Source organism: Aulonocara sp. 'chitande type north' Nkhata Bay, linkage group LG20 (genome assembly GCF_057382095.1).
Source record: "Aulonocara sp. 'chitande type north' Nkhata Bay isolate Kocher_YH1m ecotype deep benthic linkage group LG20, A_spYH_male_GT1.1, whole genome shotgun sequence".
In the NCBI taxonomy this organism is placed as follows: domain Eukaryota; kingdom Metazoa; phylum Chordata; class Actinopteri; order Cichliformes; family Cichlidae; genus Aulonocara; species Aulonocara sp. 'chitande type north' Nkhata Bay.
The window spans coordinates 31,101,584-31,120,470 of record NC_141363.1 but is presented as its reverse complement, the minus strand read 5'-3'; the positions used below and the strand labels follow the sequence as shown (position 1 = coordinate 31,120,470).

The following is an 18,887-nucleotide window of genomic DNA, read 5'->3' as shown; positions in this document are numbered from 1 at the left end:
CATATAGGCAGCAATATTCCTTTACATTTTAATTGGAAAGAGCTCAGACTGCAAGTCAGTACCTGCCCACATGAGAAATGAATCAGATGTCTTCATCTGTGGCTACATGGATGTGGCTCAGATGCAAAGCACCAAATAATCAAGCAGTCAAGGCTGTCGTCTGAAACAGACAAGTTTAGGATAAAATGTTTTCATGACAGAATAAAAGACAGAGATAATGTTCAGCTGACAGTGGGATTACAGACATCCGCCCAAAGTAGCATTTCTCCAGTTTCATCCATCCTTCCTATATCTGCAGTGGAAAGTTTAGCAAGCTCGTTTCATCACGGCCACAGGATCAGCTTATCATTATTACGTTTCCTGTCTTGTCGCTTTGCTAACTTGTCACTAGCAATAAAACAATAAAAATAGGTAGTGTTAATGGTGTGACAGTCGTGTACACAGGAATTTAAAAGTTACACACACTCCTGCAGTTGGGTGGCATGGCTAGATTTCTGGGACACTAATTTGGAAGCAGATATAGTGAAATGCTCCTCTGCCTCTGTGGCAGAAATCGCTTGGTTGGCAAGACTTCAGTGCAGTAATGTGTCTCAGCAAGTGAGTGTGCATTCAAGTCGTGCTGAACTCCATGACTCAGTGGGCGAAGCCCAAAGACCATTGTGTAATTTTTAACTTACCAGAGATCTGGGACAGGACTATTCAATCCAGGAAAGCAGGACTTCCATAGTGTGCATACGTTCTACCTGTTATGGCTCACTGGAACTAAAAGGCAAAAGGAAACACATGTAAATAAGTTCACGCCATCACTGCAGCATAGATGAGCATAGTGTCCTCTTTGATAAAGCATTTCTCACTACAGTGGTGCCATTAGCACTCAGTTGTTTGAAAATACAGCAGACAATTTATAATCCATAACAGTGTTTACTGTTGTACTGGCAGGTTTTTGATGGCATTACCACCTTCTCTGCAGAATATTTCTCCCCTGCGGGCCATCATGCAGTTAGGCACTGTATGTGTCTATCACTACTTCTCAAGCAAGGCCATATGGCTCTGTTTAAAACGTCACTCTATTACATATAGCAGTGAAACATTTTTCAGCACATGACAGCAACAGTCAGTGTTTACACTGGAAGCAATACAAACATCTCCTTCGTCTGTTGTACAAAGGGAGAATTGATTTTATTTCAGAGATAGACATGTCTCAGGAGTAACAGGAAAGAGAAGGGTAGACAAGGAAAACAGGTCAAAGATGAGACTTAAACAAACACACAATAGACTGATGCTAAACAAGCGTGTAGAGTAAAATATTTTTATGGACGGAGTGCATATCCTGTCATCTCAGCTAGTAATGTCACTGATAGCAGATAAACTCTAAATGTGACTTACTGTTTTTTAACGCAAAGGGACAAGCAAACAGCATCACCGAGAAACGAATAAATTCTAAACACAGCATCCATATTTCTGGAATGTGCCAATTTCACATAAAAATATCTGTTGATATTTAACTTTTAATCATTGTTTCTACTGTTTCTATTGCATTGTTTCACAGCACGTTTTTCTTTCATGTTTAATGGTCTGTTAATGTTTAGTCATTTTTATCATAATTCTCGGTTTTCTACACAACTAGTAGAAATGGATTTGGGTATTTTAACCTCCCTGAAGTTTCAGACTCAGTGGAAAATTGTTCATTTAATTCAGTGTATTACAATGAATTTAAAACAGCAAGAGTTAAATACGTTTGCTTTAAAAGAGTCTATCCTTTCTTTTAATCTGGATTTACACCTCTTCATTAGTATTGGTGTTTGCTTAGCTGATCCAAATCTGATACGTGACAAACGCTTTGACTTCGGCAAAGTGTTTGTGGTGCTACAATTCTCTCTTTTAACACTGTGGAGATGTGGATGGGTTGGAAGTTTGGGGTTCTCAATTGCCACATTTATCTGCAATCATTGCTTGAAAGACCCTTTTACACTTCATCACTACAGGATTGAGTCAAGGGGGACTTTGGTGTTCACTCATGCAGTCAGCTTACTATTTCAAAAACCACGCTGAGTCTGTTCCCACATTTTCTGATTATATTAGCCTTTTTCCTACACACCATTGGTGACAGCACTGCTGGTGAAAAGAAGTGAGTTAGAAAGTAATGGCCCGACAGAGGAAAAGTGTGAGCGAGTCTCACGATTCTCACGATGGCGTGATTCACATTCTCCAATTTGAGTCTACTCCCCCTCGGTGATTCTCTGTAGTAGGTGACCAGTGTGATGCTTGACGGCTATAACGCTGGAACGTTTCGCATAAGATAATCCAAGGATTGTGCCTCTTTTGTCACATGTGAGGTGTTTATGATGAAGGCTGAGTGCTGTCATAGAAACCCAACTGCAGCTTGTCTGCATTCTCTGTGCCAACACAGAATACTGAACTCTTAAAAGCTTTGAGTTTGTATTTTCGCCTGTTGATGCAATACAGTAAGCATGTACGTTTGTCTGTGCGGTTCTCTTTCTAACTTAGATTGAATTCATTATTCTGGAAAATTGCTGCGCTTACACTTTCTGAAAGAATGATAAAGCCATGAGCTCATTTTCACTCATTTGCTGCTGATTATAAATTATTTATGAAAATCCTTTTTGTGCTTTCACTCAGCTCTGAAAGTCACAACCTAGAAGCTAGACTCCCAAAGCTAAACTTTCAGAAAGATGTGTTTAATAGCTGACAAATAAATGAAACCAGGTGGCTCTTATGGAAGAATCGACATGTATTTATGTCATACATGGAACAATGTAGGTGAGAGGACAGCAGGAGTCTCCTGCTGTGCTCAATCCCCATAATTCCTTCCAATGATTTACTGGTTACACAATAGCAGCCCTCAGATGCCATGTGGATCATGAATTCAACTAAATAGAGGGACAGTCTGGGCTGGTATACTGTTGCGGAGTGGAAAATGTTTGCTTTTTGCCAACATTTTCTACTCCCTGTCCCGTCATTCCTTCCAACATCCTACGTTCAACATGTCGAAGTCTGAAGCTGAATTTTGTTGGTTATGTTTTGAAGATATGCTAATGCTCCGCAGCTCTTAGGCACAATGAAACAAGTGTGTGTCTGTGTGTTTACACAGCTTGGAGGTTTTGTGAGGGAGGACTTTGAAAATATGAGCCTGCGTTCTGTGCCCAACTCTGTCTAACATGACAATCTCATCTTGTTCTGACGTGGCCTCCGCTGAAGAGTTTTCAGATGCTGTGAGTGCAGGTTTTGCAATTCAAATGAAATCGAGTCCATTAAAGAATAGGACTCTGAAATAGGAAATACTTAGCCCTGACTGGAGGCAGAACGGAAAAGGTGACAAGGATGCTCTTTGAGTCTGCCCATCTCTCTTCCTAATACATCTGAACTCTAGTGCAATGCAGCATCCATAAGCTTGCCATTTTAAAATGCCCTGATCCTGCAGCAGTTACAGTGAAGAAAGCCCTCCAGTTTGTGATGATCTGTTGCCATAGTTACCCCAGCACAGGAACTGAGCGCTCGCTATCCTCAAACAGGCAACGGAGCTGAGCTCAGGCTCCTCCTTCCCTTCCTCCCCCTCACTGGTTCCCCTGGCTAGTTCATTAGCATAATGATTCACGCCAAACTCTCCTTGAAGGGCCACCATTTGTAGGTTTTTAAAATCATCAGCGGAGTGCCGTCATTATTAAACAAGTTTGTCTTTACTGGGGCTTGTATACTGTTTGTTCCGTGGCTCATGTTGCCGAGCTGCAGTGCTGCAGAGACAAAATCCAGCTCCAGAGCTGATGCAATTTTTAAGGCCTTCACTGTGGCTTCTTCTCCCCAAAGAATAATCATGTCATCAGCGTTTGAGTCAGTGGCTGTTACTGAAGCTGGTACAGCAAAAAAAAAAAGCAGGTGGCATGAAAGATTTCTGCTAATAAGAACTTGTGATAAATCACCGTTTAGCAGTATTACTTAGCAGTTTGTGTGGGCTCTATTTTTGGGATAGTTCAATTAACTTAACATAAGAAAAAATCAGGTCGCTTAAGAATTAATTGCTTATTAAAATGACTACCCACTTCAGGGTGGGAGCTTGTTTACAGTTCGCTAAGCTGTGCTTCCTGTGTGACACTGTGTTTAGATGTTTGCATTAAACAGCTTATTAAAGCGATGCATTGACTGCCCCGATACAAACCCAAAACACATGCCGTGTGAAGACATGACAGTGAAGAGGGATGTTCCCTGCTCAATCAGAGGCCACAAAGATGAAAGCAAGCATAGATCTTAAATCTGTGATGTGACTTTTGTTAACAGCAGTTACATTAAAAAGTGCTGTATGGCTAAATGCTTTTTCATGACTTGATATCTAATCATTTGATTCGTTTTTTTTTTCCTTCTGCACAGTAATCTGCAACTTCCGGTCACCAATATGCCAGGCGTTGGTCCTGGAGATTGGGGAAACTGTACAGATCCTGGAAAAGAGTGAAGGTAAAATCAGCCCGGTCTCTTATGTCAACACTGAATGTATAATGGAGCTTATTCCTTTTCAGTTATCTAAACTAGTTTATTATTACGTGCTTTTATTGGGTTTGCTGTTTACTTTTTAGAATGAGTAATGTCACTACTTTTTGGGCCAAATAAACAAAAAACAAAGCACTATCTGATGGTAAGAAAGAAAACAACATTATACTGCCAAAATAAATTTAAAAGAAGATGCTAACTGTCTAAAGGTTGTGAAGCACACTTTACTTTGTCTTTTTATAAAAAGTTGTTTGGTTCCAGACGGATTTCCTGTCTCCCTGAACAATTGTTCTTTTCAAATTAAAAACAGTAAAAATAATAACCCTGAGGCTTATCTTTTAGAGACTGTAGTGACATAGATAACAGGAATTTGACTCATACCATTGATGCGGTTTTAACCCTTAGTCTGGTTAATTGGGTGATTAACCAGATATGGTAGCTTGATTTTCCACAAAACAGTGAAAAAAATTTGCAAAACAGTACAAAAAGCTTCTTATAATACCTTCCAAAAACTCTGGTGCTGACAGTTTGAATTTACAGCTATTTCAGTTAGTGCCCTATAAAGGCTTAAATGATAAAAAAGAGTTAGCACCCTGTGTAAATCTTAAAAACACTAGTACATTTGAACAGACTGACTTGCAAACCATTAACTACGATAACATCAAATGTAAAAACTGTATCATAGCCAGATTATTTCTATTACTAGTAACAGATTCTGTGACTCTGAAGAAATCTCTTTACATTAAAATGAAAAAGGCTGAAAACCAATATTCAGTGACTCCAAATCTGTCATTGGAAAAAATTCAATACACTGTGAAAACCAATAAACTGTCTCAGTTTGTAAACTGGCATGTTAGCTTTTAAATGATTCACAAATCTCTGCATTTTGTTCTTATTTACATTAAACACCTTATTACCATTTTTTGAAAGACGGTTGTATAACTGATATTGTTTGAGTCTACAAAGCATATAATGCTGAACTAGCCTGATAGTTTAGATATTATTGTCATAGATTTGTTTATTTCATGTAATTACATTGACTATTTAGTATCCAGACCATGAGTTAAAACATTTCACTTTGAAACTCTTCAAACCAATGGAGACACAGCAGAATGGAGACTTGAAAGATTAACATTTTATTATATTATTGTTATTTTTTGTGAGGGTGAACCTTTCTCATGTGAATTCCCCTCTTTCTTTAGGCTGGTACAGAGGGTTCTCTACCAAGAAGCCTTCTATCAAGGTAATTAGAGCATCTTTAATCACTTTTAATAGTGTGATAATTTCCATACCTTCACTATTCTGCATTGAAATTAGGTCAGCATAAGGCATTGTAAGACTCATATTTTTATTTGCATGCAAAGGCAAAAAGACACTGTTAGCAGTCGATGTGTTATATCTCTGCAAGTGTGGGCTCCTTTAATAATTCAGCACTTTTCAAAGACTGCAGACTAGTAAAGTTAAGATTATAGCAGACAAATCAAGTGTCATGAACACGTTTATAAAAATGGCTGCCCTGCAATAGAATGTGAGCTCCACACGAAGCTTTTATCAAAGCCTTAATCGTTTTTTTGTGAATGATAATGCGATATGAGAGATGTGCACCACCAGAAATAACCGTGTCTAGACAACAAAGACCTTAATGGCTGATGAACTTATCGAATATGGCTTTGATTTGACAAAAATAGAAGATTCCTGACCTGTATTTTCCAGAGGTGCTTTTAAAAAGACACATTTTAACCAAGATGTTCTGACTTTATGGTGCAGATATATGACAGCTTTAATGTTTTATTCACAAATAAAGAATATATGATGATGAGAAAAGAAAAAGTGCAATAGAGATATGTTCTATGCATATGCTGTGCTGTAGTAAAATATGTACCGCTTCTGGCTTCCATGAGCAGAATTCTGTGGACGATTCAAATTGTTTTTTCCTTTCAACCAGCAGATGGTGCAGTTATTAACTTCATTTTACCAAAACAAGCTATTTAAAAAATCCTAATAACTTCAGTTTAATTCTAATCCATATCACAGATAGTTTACACGGGAGAAGTGCAAATAGAAAGAAAGTTCAGCTGAAAGGCGAGACGGAGAGGCCAAATCTAAAAGTCTTAGTTCTCTGTTGAGAGTCTGTTCATGCGGCGTCATTATTAAGATAAATCCTCTGCTATCTGCTCAGTGGGAAGAGGCTGTAGATGCACCACAGAGAGAGATCAATAGCTGCACTAATTCAATACTACATGGTTAACATATATCTGCCTCCCATAGAGTATGGAAGTGTTCAGCAAGCATCATTGCTCACCACAGCACAGCAGTGTGGAAACTCATTGTGCTAACAGCAGATATCTAAATGTTGCCTAAATGTTGCATGTTCATAATAAAAGCAATGCCATCAGAAGCAAAATACCAAATCTGCTGTTAGAAAGATAAAAGCTGAGGGTAATTTTTGCAATTCATTGTGTCTCAGTTTGCTTAAAAATGAAGTGTCAGAAGCTTAAGTAATATGCAGTGTTGCTGGAGTGTTTTAAAGAAAACACAAATGCTGTCCAGTCCTGGTAAATGTAGGTGTTAGTGGCTACATGCTGTCCTTCTCTACTCTCATCAGCTATTTACAGTTCTTACTAACACCCCTCCATTTTGTTATGTACTCCGCTGCCCACGTTTATTCGCCCCCATACTCTCTCCGAGCTGAGAGAATTACTTGTGCTCACTCTGGCCAATTCTTCACATCTGGTAGATTAGAATAAGAAATATGAACTGCAAGGGTGGCAGCCAGCACCACTCAGTCTCTCGTGCCCTTCTGCCGCTAAGCCAACACACAATAGGTATCCTGCACTTTGCTCTGCCTCCTGTCTCTGCACCTTTTTACAGGAATTCTAAACACACAGCAGAAAATGTAAAAATACATGTAAAGCAATTATTACACTTCTCTCAGCATATAATGTTTTGCCAGCAACAAAATGAATTAAAAAATGTCCAGTTGCTGCAGCTAACACGGTTTAGGATAGACTACCTAATAACACAAACATAACACAATAGGTTTGGTCACATGGTGCTGGAGAATTAGACATGTAATCCTGTCACACCCAATAACATCGTTGCTCTGTCCTCCATCCACAGGGTATTTTCCCAGTCAGCTATGTCCACTTGAAGAAATCTACAGTGACAAACAGAGGGTAAGCTGTATGATTGAGTGTTTTTATTCAAGCATGTGCAGCATCCTAAGTAGAGCACAGAATGTCAGTCTCAAATCTGATTTTCAAACTGCACCACAGGGTGTCCACTCTAGCTGATAGCATTCTTGTCCCAAAATAGGAACTCATCAGGACGACTTTCCCTTGCAAATGAAACAGAATGAAGCATTATAACTGATATCAGAAACATAACTTTACTTTATGTAAAGGCCGTAAATATCTCAGCTGGAGACATTTCTCTGAGATTTTGATCCATGTTGACATGATAGCGTCACGCACTTAATGGAGATTTTTCAGCTGCACACCCATGATGTGCATCTCCTGTTTCACCACCTCTCTGCTTGATTGAGGTTTGGTGACTGTGGAGGTCATTTGAGTACAGTGAACTCAATGTCAGTTTAAGAAAATGGTTGTAGATTATCTGAACTTGACATGACACGTTATCCTGCTGGATCAGCCATCAGAAGATGGCTGCACTATGGGTGTGGAAGGCAAAAAGGTAACAAAGTATCTCAGGTGTTATGTGACATTTAAACGTTACTCAGCTTGGTACTGAGGTGTACCAAGAGAATATACCCATGACCATAACGCCCCCAACAACAACCTGAGTTGTTGATACAAGGTACAACATGCTTTCACATATTTAGGTGATCTGAACATCACAGCAGAAATAATTCAACAGACCAGGCAACAGTTTTCCAATGATGTCCAATTTTGGTGCGCCTGTGCGAATTGCAGCTTCAGTTTCCTGTTCCTAGCTGACAGGAGTGACACCCGATGTGGTGTTCTTCTTCTGCTGTAACCTATTTGCTTCAACGTGTGATGTGTTGTGCATTCGAGAGATGCTCTTCTGCTTTGGTTGTAACACAAGTGATTATGTGAGTTACTGTTGCCTTCCTATCAGCTCCAAGCAGTCTGGTCATTCGCCTCTGACCTCTGGCATCCACCAGGCATTTTCTCCCAGAAAACTGCCATATTTTATCTTTTTCAGATCATTCTCTGTAAACCTCAGAGATGGGTGTTTGGGAAAGTTGCAGTAGATCAGCACTTTCTGGAATACTCAGAGCGGCCTGTCTAGCACCAACAGCCATGTCACGTGGAAAGCCACTTAAATCCCCTTTTCCCCATTCTTCATCTTGACCATGTCTATATGTCTAAATGCATTATGTTGATACCATTGGCTTAACAAGGAGTTAATACAGGCATAACACAAGTGAGCGTATTTTCCTGATCAACTCTTTAGAAAAGCAGACATGTTTGTGACAAAAGTAGAACTGATGTGGTTGTCTTAAGTACTTTTTATGCATTTTTTTCACAGCCAGCAGAGGTTAGAAATAAAGCAATGCCACATATTTCCCAAATCAAAGTTTAGCAACATTTCACTGAGTGTACATCAATAGTAGTGCAGTGTTTTGCACATTTTCCCTGAGCTGTTAAATAAATGTGATCAAATCACACCCAAACAGTCCTGTTAAGCAAGATTAGCGGAGCTAAATTATACATCTTGTAATAGCACAGGCCCTCGAGGCCCTCGAGCCCCTCAAGACACGAATGCTGTAAACCATTTTAAGATACCCAGACCACAGCTATATTGTTAGCAACAGCTGCAGTTGCAAAAAAGTTCCCTACTTTGTAATTAGGATGCATACATATCAAACTATAAAAGCATAACTATTTTTTCCCTTTGCTGTTTGCTTGTCTTTGCACGTGATCTTGAATCCCTGCACAATTTTCACTGTAAGAGTCCAATTGAGAGTCCAATTTAGTCTTTTTATTAACAGCGGGTGGCTTTAAGGAGTTGATCTGCTAGTAAATAAAACTAATTATGTTTTTTGGACTGTTTTGTGGCATAATTGGATTTATAGAGTTTTCTCCATCAGTAAGAGATAAAGTGTATTGTTTTGGAAACAATCACTATGATAATTATGGTGCTTTTTACTCTCATTCAGCCTAATTTGGAGCATTTCTAAAGGTATGCATAGCGTGTCAGAGACTGACAGATTTATATTGGCAAGCCCTTCTGCCAGCGTCAATCCCAATAGCTTCACTAAAATTAGGGTGAAGGAACACCTTTTGCATAAAAGAAACATGTCATCATGTGTAAATGACTTTTTTATGTTTAAGTTGACACAGTTAAAGTAAAATCCTTTGCAGTACTGAGAATTTCATTTAGAAGGGCGTGTGCTGCTTGAAATACACTGCCAATGATGTTATGTACAACTTCAGCAGCAGTGATCCATCACCATCAAAATCAGGCCTTTATTGAGACATACTGCTGGATGACAAGAGGGTGATATGTTTGTTTTTACTGGTCAGATCTATTGGCGCTGATAGAGTTGATGGAGCTTTCTTTCTCTCATTACACAGCCAGTGTGATACTGATTAATCAACTGATCAATGTCAGTGGATGCAGATCCCTCCCTCCTTTGCCATCTAATTTTGCTTCACCACTGATTAGTGACAATGCCATCGTCTGGAGAATTACCACCTGACAGCTGCTGACATGCACGCACACACACACACACACACACACACACACACACACACACACACACACTGTACACTGCAGTCCTCTACATGCATCTGGTAACAATAGCCGGCCATGGGTGTGCGGGGCCAGAATGGAACAGAGAAAAACAGGCAGAAGAGCTCTGTGTCTGTAGCTCAGTGTGAATCAGGAGTTTGCTCTTATATCACCATCCTCCATTTGAGTTACCACATAGCAGGAAAACTCTCATTTTCACCGAAACAATTAAAAGTACAGGCTTCAAAATTGACATTATTATACTTCCTCGCTCCAGGAGCTGCAGTTTGGGAAATCTGCTTTGCTGTCTCATGGAGTTAATGAGCTGACACACCTACTGCATCTGTGTAGTTCTCCCAAAGCATCCCCACCACAGACAATCACCCCCACTCACTGTGCAACGAATGGAGATGCCTGCCTTGTTCTAAAATGTTATACAGTATAAAAGTTGGAAGCCAGAGCTTCACAAGCATCTAACCTTTGCTTTAATATTTCCCCATGAATGTGGTCACACAAGAAGGATGAGTGTTATGGTTTTTATTGGCTAGCTCCACCCTGTTTCCTAACTGCATTCAGAGAATAATTACATAATTCCTCATTGAAACAGTTATATTGATGTGTAATTGTGACTTCACCCATTTCTTAGCTAATCTGGAGACAGCTGGGAGTGGGAAATACCATTAAATTAAGTTTCAGTGTGATACCAACACCAGGATCTCCAGTATTCATACTGATATTATAATTTAAATCTGATAGTGTACAATAGAAATAGTGTATGTTCTTTGATGTGACCTACTTCAGAATATGTTTTAGATAACACCAAAGAATTTATTAAAAGAGAGGCATTTCTTTTTATTGTTCTCTATTAATCATTTATCATATGTACAGTCATGGTAAAACAAAGTGAACCCTCTTTCAACTCTAAGATTTTACATATCAGAACATAATAAAAATCACGTGGTCCTTGGCGGGTCTTACAATAAATATAATCTGAGATGAGCTAGAAAAACATGACATCTTATATTGTGTTATTATTTATTCCAACAAAAAATTGAGTCAAAATCCATAAAGAGCATGTCAAAACTAAGTACTCCCTTACTGGTAGGTTAAGTAGCAGCTAGGTGCAGCTACTCAAATGCATTTTATTCACTAATCATCAGCAAATGTGTAAAAGCAGAAGTTTTTGCAGTTTTATGGTTTGGGGCATTCAGGTGTGTATTAACACAGTGCCAAGGAGGAAAGGTATCAGCAATGATCTTAAAGAAGTAACCGTTGCTACTCATCAGTGTGGGCAGGGTTATAAGGCCATTTCCAAGCAATACAGAGTCCATCATGGTACAGTGAGGAATAAGAAAGCATTCATGAAAGCTGCTCATTGTCTCAGGAGTGAAAGTCCAAGCAAATTCACCCTAGTGTCAGACCATATTTAAGTATGGCTTGCTTAGAAGGGTTTCCAGGAGAAAGTCTCTTCTCTCTAAAAAGGACATGGCAGCACGGCTTATGTTTGCAAAGCTGCATCTTAGCAAACCACAAGACTTCTGGAAGAATGTCATTTGGACAGACGAGACCAAAGTGGAGATGTTTGGCCATTACGCACCGGATTTGCCACAAAATCTGAGTATGTTGCAGTCGTTGAGTTGACCACGAACTCCTCTGTATACCAAAGTATTTTAGAGTCTAGGGCTCATGCAGCAGGACAATGATCCCAAGCACAGCAGCAAACCTACAAAAGAACAGCTGAAAAAGAAAACTATATGTTGAAAACACAGTTTCATGCTAAATACAACATTTTCATTATGCAGCTTTTCTAAAATAAAGAGGCAAATGCTGCAATTTTAAGACGAGTCTTCATATTGTGTAGTATGAATATTTTTTTGTACCAGTTGTATTGATGCTTCAGGGATTGATTTGAAATTCATGTTTTTTCGCTGTAGGCTGTGCGAGACGGTGGTACCCCTCGAGGACCCTATTATCACAGAGACCACCTCCACACTGCAGGAATGGGGCGTTTTGTGGAAGCAGCTCTATGTGGTCAGTAGCGGTATATTACAGTACATCTTGCTTATATCAAAACAAACCACCAAGCAATAAATGTGCGTGTGGACCTGAGATTACTAAGATTTCCAAGGGATTTGACAAAACAGCTTTCGCAAAGAAAATGCATCCACCGTTGCTTCATTTGCATTCCCCTAAGTGGTTTGATGGAATCATGTTTTCTTTCCTGCTCACAATTCAACACCTGGTAAAATAAGGTTTTGCCGACAGAAGTAGTGATTCGCTAGAAATATAGTCCTGCGACATCTCCTTAAGATATTTCTCCACTCCATGTCGTTCTGACTGTCACCCTGTATTTTCATGTACTATCTATGTAGAACAGACATGGTGGTTGGACACAGATAATGGCCTACAGACCTGTCGTATGCAATTTCATGCTGTGTCATTCTGCCATTTATTGATCTTGGCCTGCCTTTCTTAAGATCCACCACCTTCACTCAGCCTTTACTTTGCTGGGCAAAAAGTGATTACTGGAAACCTAAAGCATCCTTAATCCTGCTAAGTGTCGAGGGGGCAGGCAGAAGTGGTTGGTAGGGTTTTGAGTTCGGGAGCTGAGCGGCTATGTTGCAGAACAGGCAACGAGTTTTTACATAACCTCTCACTGAGGACTGCTCATGCTCTGAGCAACTAAGCAGCCTCCGGCATTGGAGTGGTGATGTAACTTCCTCTGAAGCTCGACTAATATGAAGCCCTGATTTAACAGTGCTGGTTTTGGTGCTCACCCCCCTGTAGGATGCGGCATTGGCTAGATGTTGATACATTTCACCTTATTGTTGCCAATTAGAATTCATGGTATTACTTCCGGGAGCAATGGCCTAAGCATAGCTGTGTATCCAGTATAATGCACGTAAATAGCAGTCTGAAAGGGCTCATCAACCCTGACAAAAATCTTTGTTTTCAGCAGCTACCAGCCTTTGAAAGCATGTAGTGTTTATCCTCATTAAATTTATATTGGCATCGTAGTGGTGTTTAATCTTTGCGTTTATGTAAACAAACCTGGGTGGTTATGTGGGCTTGTCATACCATTAGGGAGAACAGAGAATGCCTGAATTAAAACTGTTGTTCTTGGTCCGTGAGAGATGGTGATGAAATTCATTACTGTGATGAGGTCAAAGCAGATTTGTGAGGGAACTGTATTTTTTTTCCCGTTTCATTAACAAAACCAGTGGGCTTGAAACTCAGTTGCAACACATATTGTTCTGCAGCCTGCACGGGCTGGCAGAGGCCTGGATTCAAAGCATGATTTTGTCTTGATCTCCTGTTTGGCCTGAATGTAAAATGAAATCACTGAATTCTTATTTCAGACCCATGGAGAGAGAGTTTTTAATCTCTTGGTTTTTTTGGTGAATTTGTATATCCCAAACCTAACTTTTTTGCCTTCTTTAAATACAGAAACACAAGGTAGATCTATTCCATAAACTGCGCCATGTGATGAATGAGCTCATTGACCTTCGTCGGCAGCTGATCCAGGGTCACCTCGCCCAAGACCAGACTCGCGAGATCAAGCGCCACATCACCGTACGGCTTGACTGGGGCAATGAGTGAGTAACACTCGCACTGAGTGCACTGAGATTAAGAGAGTGGGTTAAGCGAAGTCATGCTATAAAGCAAACATTTGTTTCAAACTACTGGCCACCAAAGAATAAAAAAATAAATACAAATGACACTGGAGAGATCTGCCACAGTGGATGAGTGGGTGTGTAAGAGCATTGCTGTGATGTAATTTTATGGTCATTTAGCAGATGAGTGAATCTGAAGCAGCTTAAAGTCAATGCAAATTCCCCCGGAGGAACTGTAAAGCCATATTCTTACTGTTGCCAGTTTCAAACCCCTTCCAACTGAGCTGTGACAGGCATCCATAACAGAAATAATGATGCGAGGGTTTCAGTTCAGCCAAGGAAGAGCTCTAGGTGGAGGGAAAATCTGTCAGTTTAAAAACAGATTTAGAGATTTTTGGCCATAAAATTCACTTTAAACAACTTTACTTGGTCAATATTTGTGCATATCGTGCTTGGAATCAAATATACAAACTCTTAAAGTATGGAGTCGTTTATCATGCGAGTTGAGGTCAGTGTGTGGTGCATGCTGATCTGAGAGCTGCAGTGATCTAATTTCATGGTCCGCGCAGAGTGCTTCACGAGTTAAGGCTGCACAGTTTTGCTTAAGTCAAGAGTTACAGTATGAGATGCAACCACATGAGACAACTGTACCTGGCAACAGAGCACAATTATTCCAGTACTGTTCTTAACCCCTTTAGTGGGTTACTATAATGCAAACTCATGTTGAGTGGTTAAGTACCATTCAAACCCATAAATCCTCGTTCTACTACGGGTTTCCAGGGATGACAGAAATGTCTTACTGAACTGCTGGAATAAAATGATCTAATATTGTCTGCTGGATGTGGTGCTGTAGCCTTAAAAAAATTAACTTTTTTTTATTCTGTGTGGGTGATACACCAACCTGTACACAGTATATGGTTTATTTGGGTTAAAATGGTTAAGGGCAGGTGTTTCTCTTGTGTATTTCTGCTCCGTACTGTATATATTTATGTCAGCTAACCAAGATTCACGTGAGGAAAATTAGCTGCTAAATCTGTAACAAATCAGGCAATCGCTTAGCAATCTTAGCAATTGCTATTTAATGTTCCCGAGTATGTTTTGTTTGGATTTATTCGTGAGCTTTATATGGATTTATAGTGACTATTATTATGCTAAGTTTCAGGTAAATTTCAACTTGATGAAAATTGTGGAGTAAGTGGTGTGCACTCAGAACCACTGTTATTAAGGAATGTTTGCAGATTTTATTATGGTGATATGACACCTTTGTTTCATTTGAGCTAAAACCTCTAATGTCTTTTCCCCCTCTGTTTTTCTTTACTCACACCAAATCCCTCTCCCATCAGACACCTTGGCTTAGACCTTGTTCCCAGAAAAGAGTTTGAAATGGTGGATCCGGATCAGATCAGCGTATCAGAGCTATACAAACTGGTATGTTGACTGGAAATATTGTTGAACCAATTCACGCTGTACAAACACATCCCTTTAATTATTAAACAGAATAAGTCAGTGCAGTGCATTTGTATTCTTTGGATGATAAAATGCAATTAAATGTGTCCCTGCAGCATGGATAAACTATATATGTAGGCATGACTCACTGTTTTGCACTCTATCCTTTTTTACCTACCGAGCGCTTTTTTTTTTTTTTTTTTTTTTTTTTGCCATTGCACACGCTGTTTTTCCATATAGGATAGGATTGTGTTATTGTAGTGATGTGTGAATGTACCGATTATCAAATCATCCATAGCAAGGTGACTCACCAGAGACTGCACGATTCAGTTGTTGGAGCTGCGTCATGTGACTTCTTCTTTATGCTTATCTTACAGCCATATTGAATGTGTCCCTTTTCTTACATGCACGTGACTGTAATGCTGTAATCTAACTAGTAATGCATACATAATGCAAAGTGACAGGCCCAGGTGAGGCTGTGGGAAAAGTACAGTACATGCAAATGAATATTTAATTGTTATTTTTTTAAAAATTAATTGCAGATTTAAGTCTTGCTTGCTTTAAGCCAAGAACCAGACCAGAGACACATTTCCATGAATAAGTCATGTCTCAAATGTGCTTTAGTTGTAGTGATGTGGGACTTCCAAATCTATACACACAGAGGAGACTTGCTGAAGCAGATCCAATTTTAGAAATGTGTGATTACAGCACAGATGTTACGAAATCTAATGTAATGCTGCTGGAGACTGCTATCTGGGAGGGAGATCCTTTCTTTTCAGTGGCTGAAGCACCATATGCTGATGAAAACACTCTCCAACTGCCCTGCAGCCTCCCATTATCCCCTTGCCATGTTTCTCAGCTTTGCACGCTGAATGTTTGTGCACTAAATGCTCTGTCCAGAAACAACAGCGCAGGTCTTCCTTGCCAGAAAGCCTCCTGACTCTGTCGATGAAAGTGAGCTTGTCTTTGGCAGGGCACAAGACCTTGGCACCTCCTGAAGGATGGGAGTAGAGGAGTTCTTTTAGGCTGCTGAGCAGAGAAGGGGGGTGTGTGGGCGATACTGGCTTTGTCCTCTTCTCTCCCACATGCTCACGTTTTGCCTCATGTGGGCTTCTTTTAGCGCTACAGGAACACTAGCGTAGCCACTCGGCAATGTACGTAGGTGAAATTTTGTCAGATTTGAAGCATCAACCAGGGCATCGCTCAGGTGGTGTTTGTCTGAAGCTCCTGTAAGGTAAATAAGTTCAAAGCTGTGTGGGATGAAAAAACAACAATGGACTCACTGATCTGACATCTTTTCCTCTGAACTTTTTTAGCATGTATCCAGCAGACATTGTGGTCAGCAAAGCACAAACCAGGTACGGCCATTTCAGTGGTGATCACGAACACGTCACAGCTCATTTTTCATCAGCACATCTCATTTTTCATTTCTTTTCCAAACACTCTGTCGCAAATGAGCGTCCTGAAGTCAGGCCACTGCTCTGGCACTAAGGCTATCACATTTAGACTCTTTGGTGTTCGGTGCCTATAATACTGGTGAGAACCTGACACCAACTGACACCAACACTGCCAGGGTGTGAGGACTGGTTCCCACTGGAATCACATATGTCCCAGTGCATGCACAAATGGTGCTGTAGGCCATATCATAGCTTTCTCTCGTGTGGGAACACTATTTTAAAGACACGTTGCATTTTGTTTGAGGATGCGCTGTAAAGTCCGTCTGGCTTTGGGCCCAAGAAGAGCGAAACTAGTGCGATAGCTATAAAGATTTACATAAGCATAAACTGCTGTTAGCACAGTAAAAGCACAGTGTCTTCTTGTAAGCGCACTTTAGCTTAACAAGTAAATATGTGAGTTTCAGAGGTCTTATAAACTTTGTGGATTTTGTGCATTCACATATGCATCTTTTCATTGTTAAACTTATACATTATATAAACACAGGATATTGCACCCTCCCTTATAGCAAAGCCACCAATTTTCCATCACTCTGTTCATCTTTTCACATCCTAATTGGGATGAAATCGTTCATCTCTACTGACTCCACTATAAATAGACTCTAGTTACAACACTGTAAAGCTTATTTATGAATTTTTCAACAGTTTCAATACTTCCATTGATCTGTTTAATAAACATATCTATATACAGAGTGGCAGGTATTTGGCCTCGCTTGCAGTGTGGTCTTGTGAGCGGTCACTTTCTTTTTCGTTCTCAGGGTGATAGCATAAGACAGCGCCATGGTGACGGTTGCCGTGTCCCTGTGTCGCACCACCTCTTCATCAACCTGAAGAGCTTCACTTACAACAGCATCAGCGAGGATGCAGATGTCTTCTTTTCTCTGTACGACAGTCGCGAGGCCAAACAGATCAGGTACACCGAGGAGCCTCAGCGCGCACATAACAGCCTTGAATGGGCTTACAGTAAAGTACAAACTGTATCTGTTCAAGAGCACAAACATACATACACATCTACACACAGTCTCTGCCCAGCAGATTGAGGCATTCTGTGGTTGTCAGACACTCTGAAACTGTGATTTGGCTTCGTTTGCAGTGAAAAGTTCATGGTGAAACTGAACAAAAATGGAGGACCAAAGAATCCAGAGAAGGTTGATCGCCTGTGTGCTCTCTTCACGGTAAGATATTTGTACTTTTTTTTACTTTTTTGTTCCTTCTTGAATCTGTTAACATTTGTTTTCCTGCCTCTCTGTAGGACCTAAGCAGCAAAGACTTGAAGAGAGACCTGTACATTGTTGCACATGTCATAAGAACGGGTAAATAACAAGTGTATGATGACGTCTTACTCATGGTTATAACTTTTTAGTGGTTCTTCTTAGCAAATTATTTCTCTGTTTGTTTTACAGGCCGAATGCTGCTGAATGACTCAAAGAAAGGCCCACCGCATGTGCAGTATAGGCGACCTTATGGCTGCGCTGTACTTGCCATGAGTGATGTTTTCCACACCATCACCGACCTCAAAGAGGAGAAGGACTTTGTGCTCAAAGTTTATACGTAAATATACCACTGAAGCTATTCTTCTTTTTCTTTTTCTTCTCCTTCTGCTTAGCCTTTTCATTGCTGTAAGACTTCTTGCTTTTGTGAATATAGGGTTAACGAGTCTGTGAGGAGCAGCAGAAATCTGTAAATGTTCTCGAAATGTTGAGCATGACAACCTAGTGTTACACTGCTGATGCTTGGTGTGTTTTTGACCAGAATGATAATGAAGCGTCCTCTGGAAAATCAATAGCTTCTCACCCTGGGCCTGAGATAGGGCACTTGGCATGTTGTGAATCTGGCTGCTTCTGTTAGGCTTTGCCACAGAAAGACACTCCTGTACACCAGCCAGCCCAGCGAAGGAAGGAGACACAGAGAAGGAGAGGGGAAGAGGCCGAGAGAGATGACACATAGATAATTGAGCAAAGATAGAGGACAAAGCAAAAATAACGCCACGCTCAGCATATTTTCTTGTCAGTCAACAGTTAGAGTGTCTCCTCGTATCTGCACTGTCCTTCTCTGAGCTCGCTCCCGGTCAGTGATCGTCTTTACACTTTGCCATCCAGTTACGTTCTGTTTTTCTTGTGGAGTACCATACAGCAGCTCAGTGTGAAATAAAGAT

At 40.2% G+C, this 18,887-nt stretch overlaps 1 protein-coding gene across 6 annotated transcripts in view; it reads left to right on the top strand.

The window, feature by feature from the left end:
- Nucleotides 1–18,887, top strand: part of LOC147305935 (dedicator of cytokinesis protein 3-like) — a 57,349-nt gene that overhangs the window by 6,980 nt on the left and 31,482 nt on the right. For all 6 annotated transcript variants that reach the window (XM_086276352.1, XM_086276351.1, XM_086276350.1 and 3 more), the window contains exons 2-12: nucleotides 4,384–4,467; nucleotides 5,703–5,743; nucleotides 7,621–7,676; nucleotides 12,153–12,249; nucleotides 13,666–13,814; nucleotides 15,176–15,260; nucleotides 16,595–16,636; nucleotides 17,491–17,645; nucleotides 17,826–17,907; nucleotides 17,985–18,045; nucleotides 18,136–18,283. In XM_086276352.1, coding sequence (XP_086132478.1) covers nucleotides 4,384–4,467; nucleotides 5,703–5,743; nucleotides 7,621–7,676; nucleotides 12,153–12,249; nucleotides 13,666–13,814; nucleotides 15,176–15,260; nucleotides 16,595–16,636; nucleotides 17,491–17,645; nucleotides 17,826–17,907; nucleotides 17,985–18,045; nucleotides 18,136–18,283 — 1,000 coding nt within the window. The remainder of the gene's footprint in view (nucleotides 1–4,383; nucleotides 4,468–5,702; nucleotides 5,744–7,620; nucleotides 7,677–12,152; nucleotides 12,250–13,665; nucleotides 13,815–15,175; nucleotides 15,261–16,594; nucleotides 16,637–17,490; nucleotides 17,646–17,825; nucleotides 17,908–17,984; nucleotides 18,046–18,135; nucleotides 18,284–18,887) is intronic.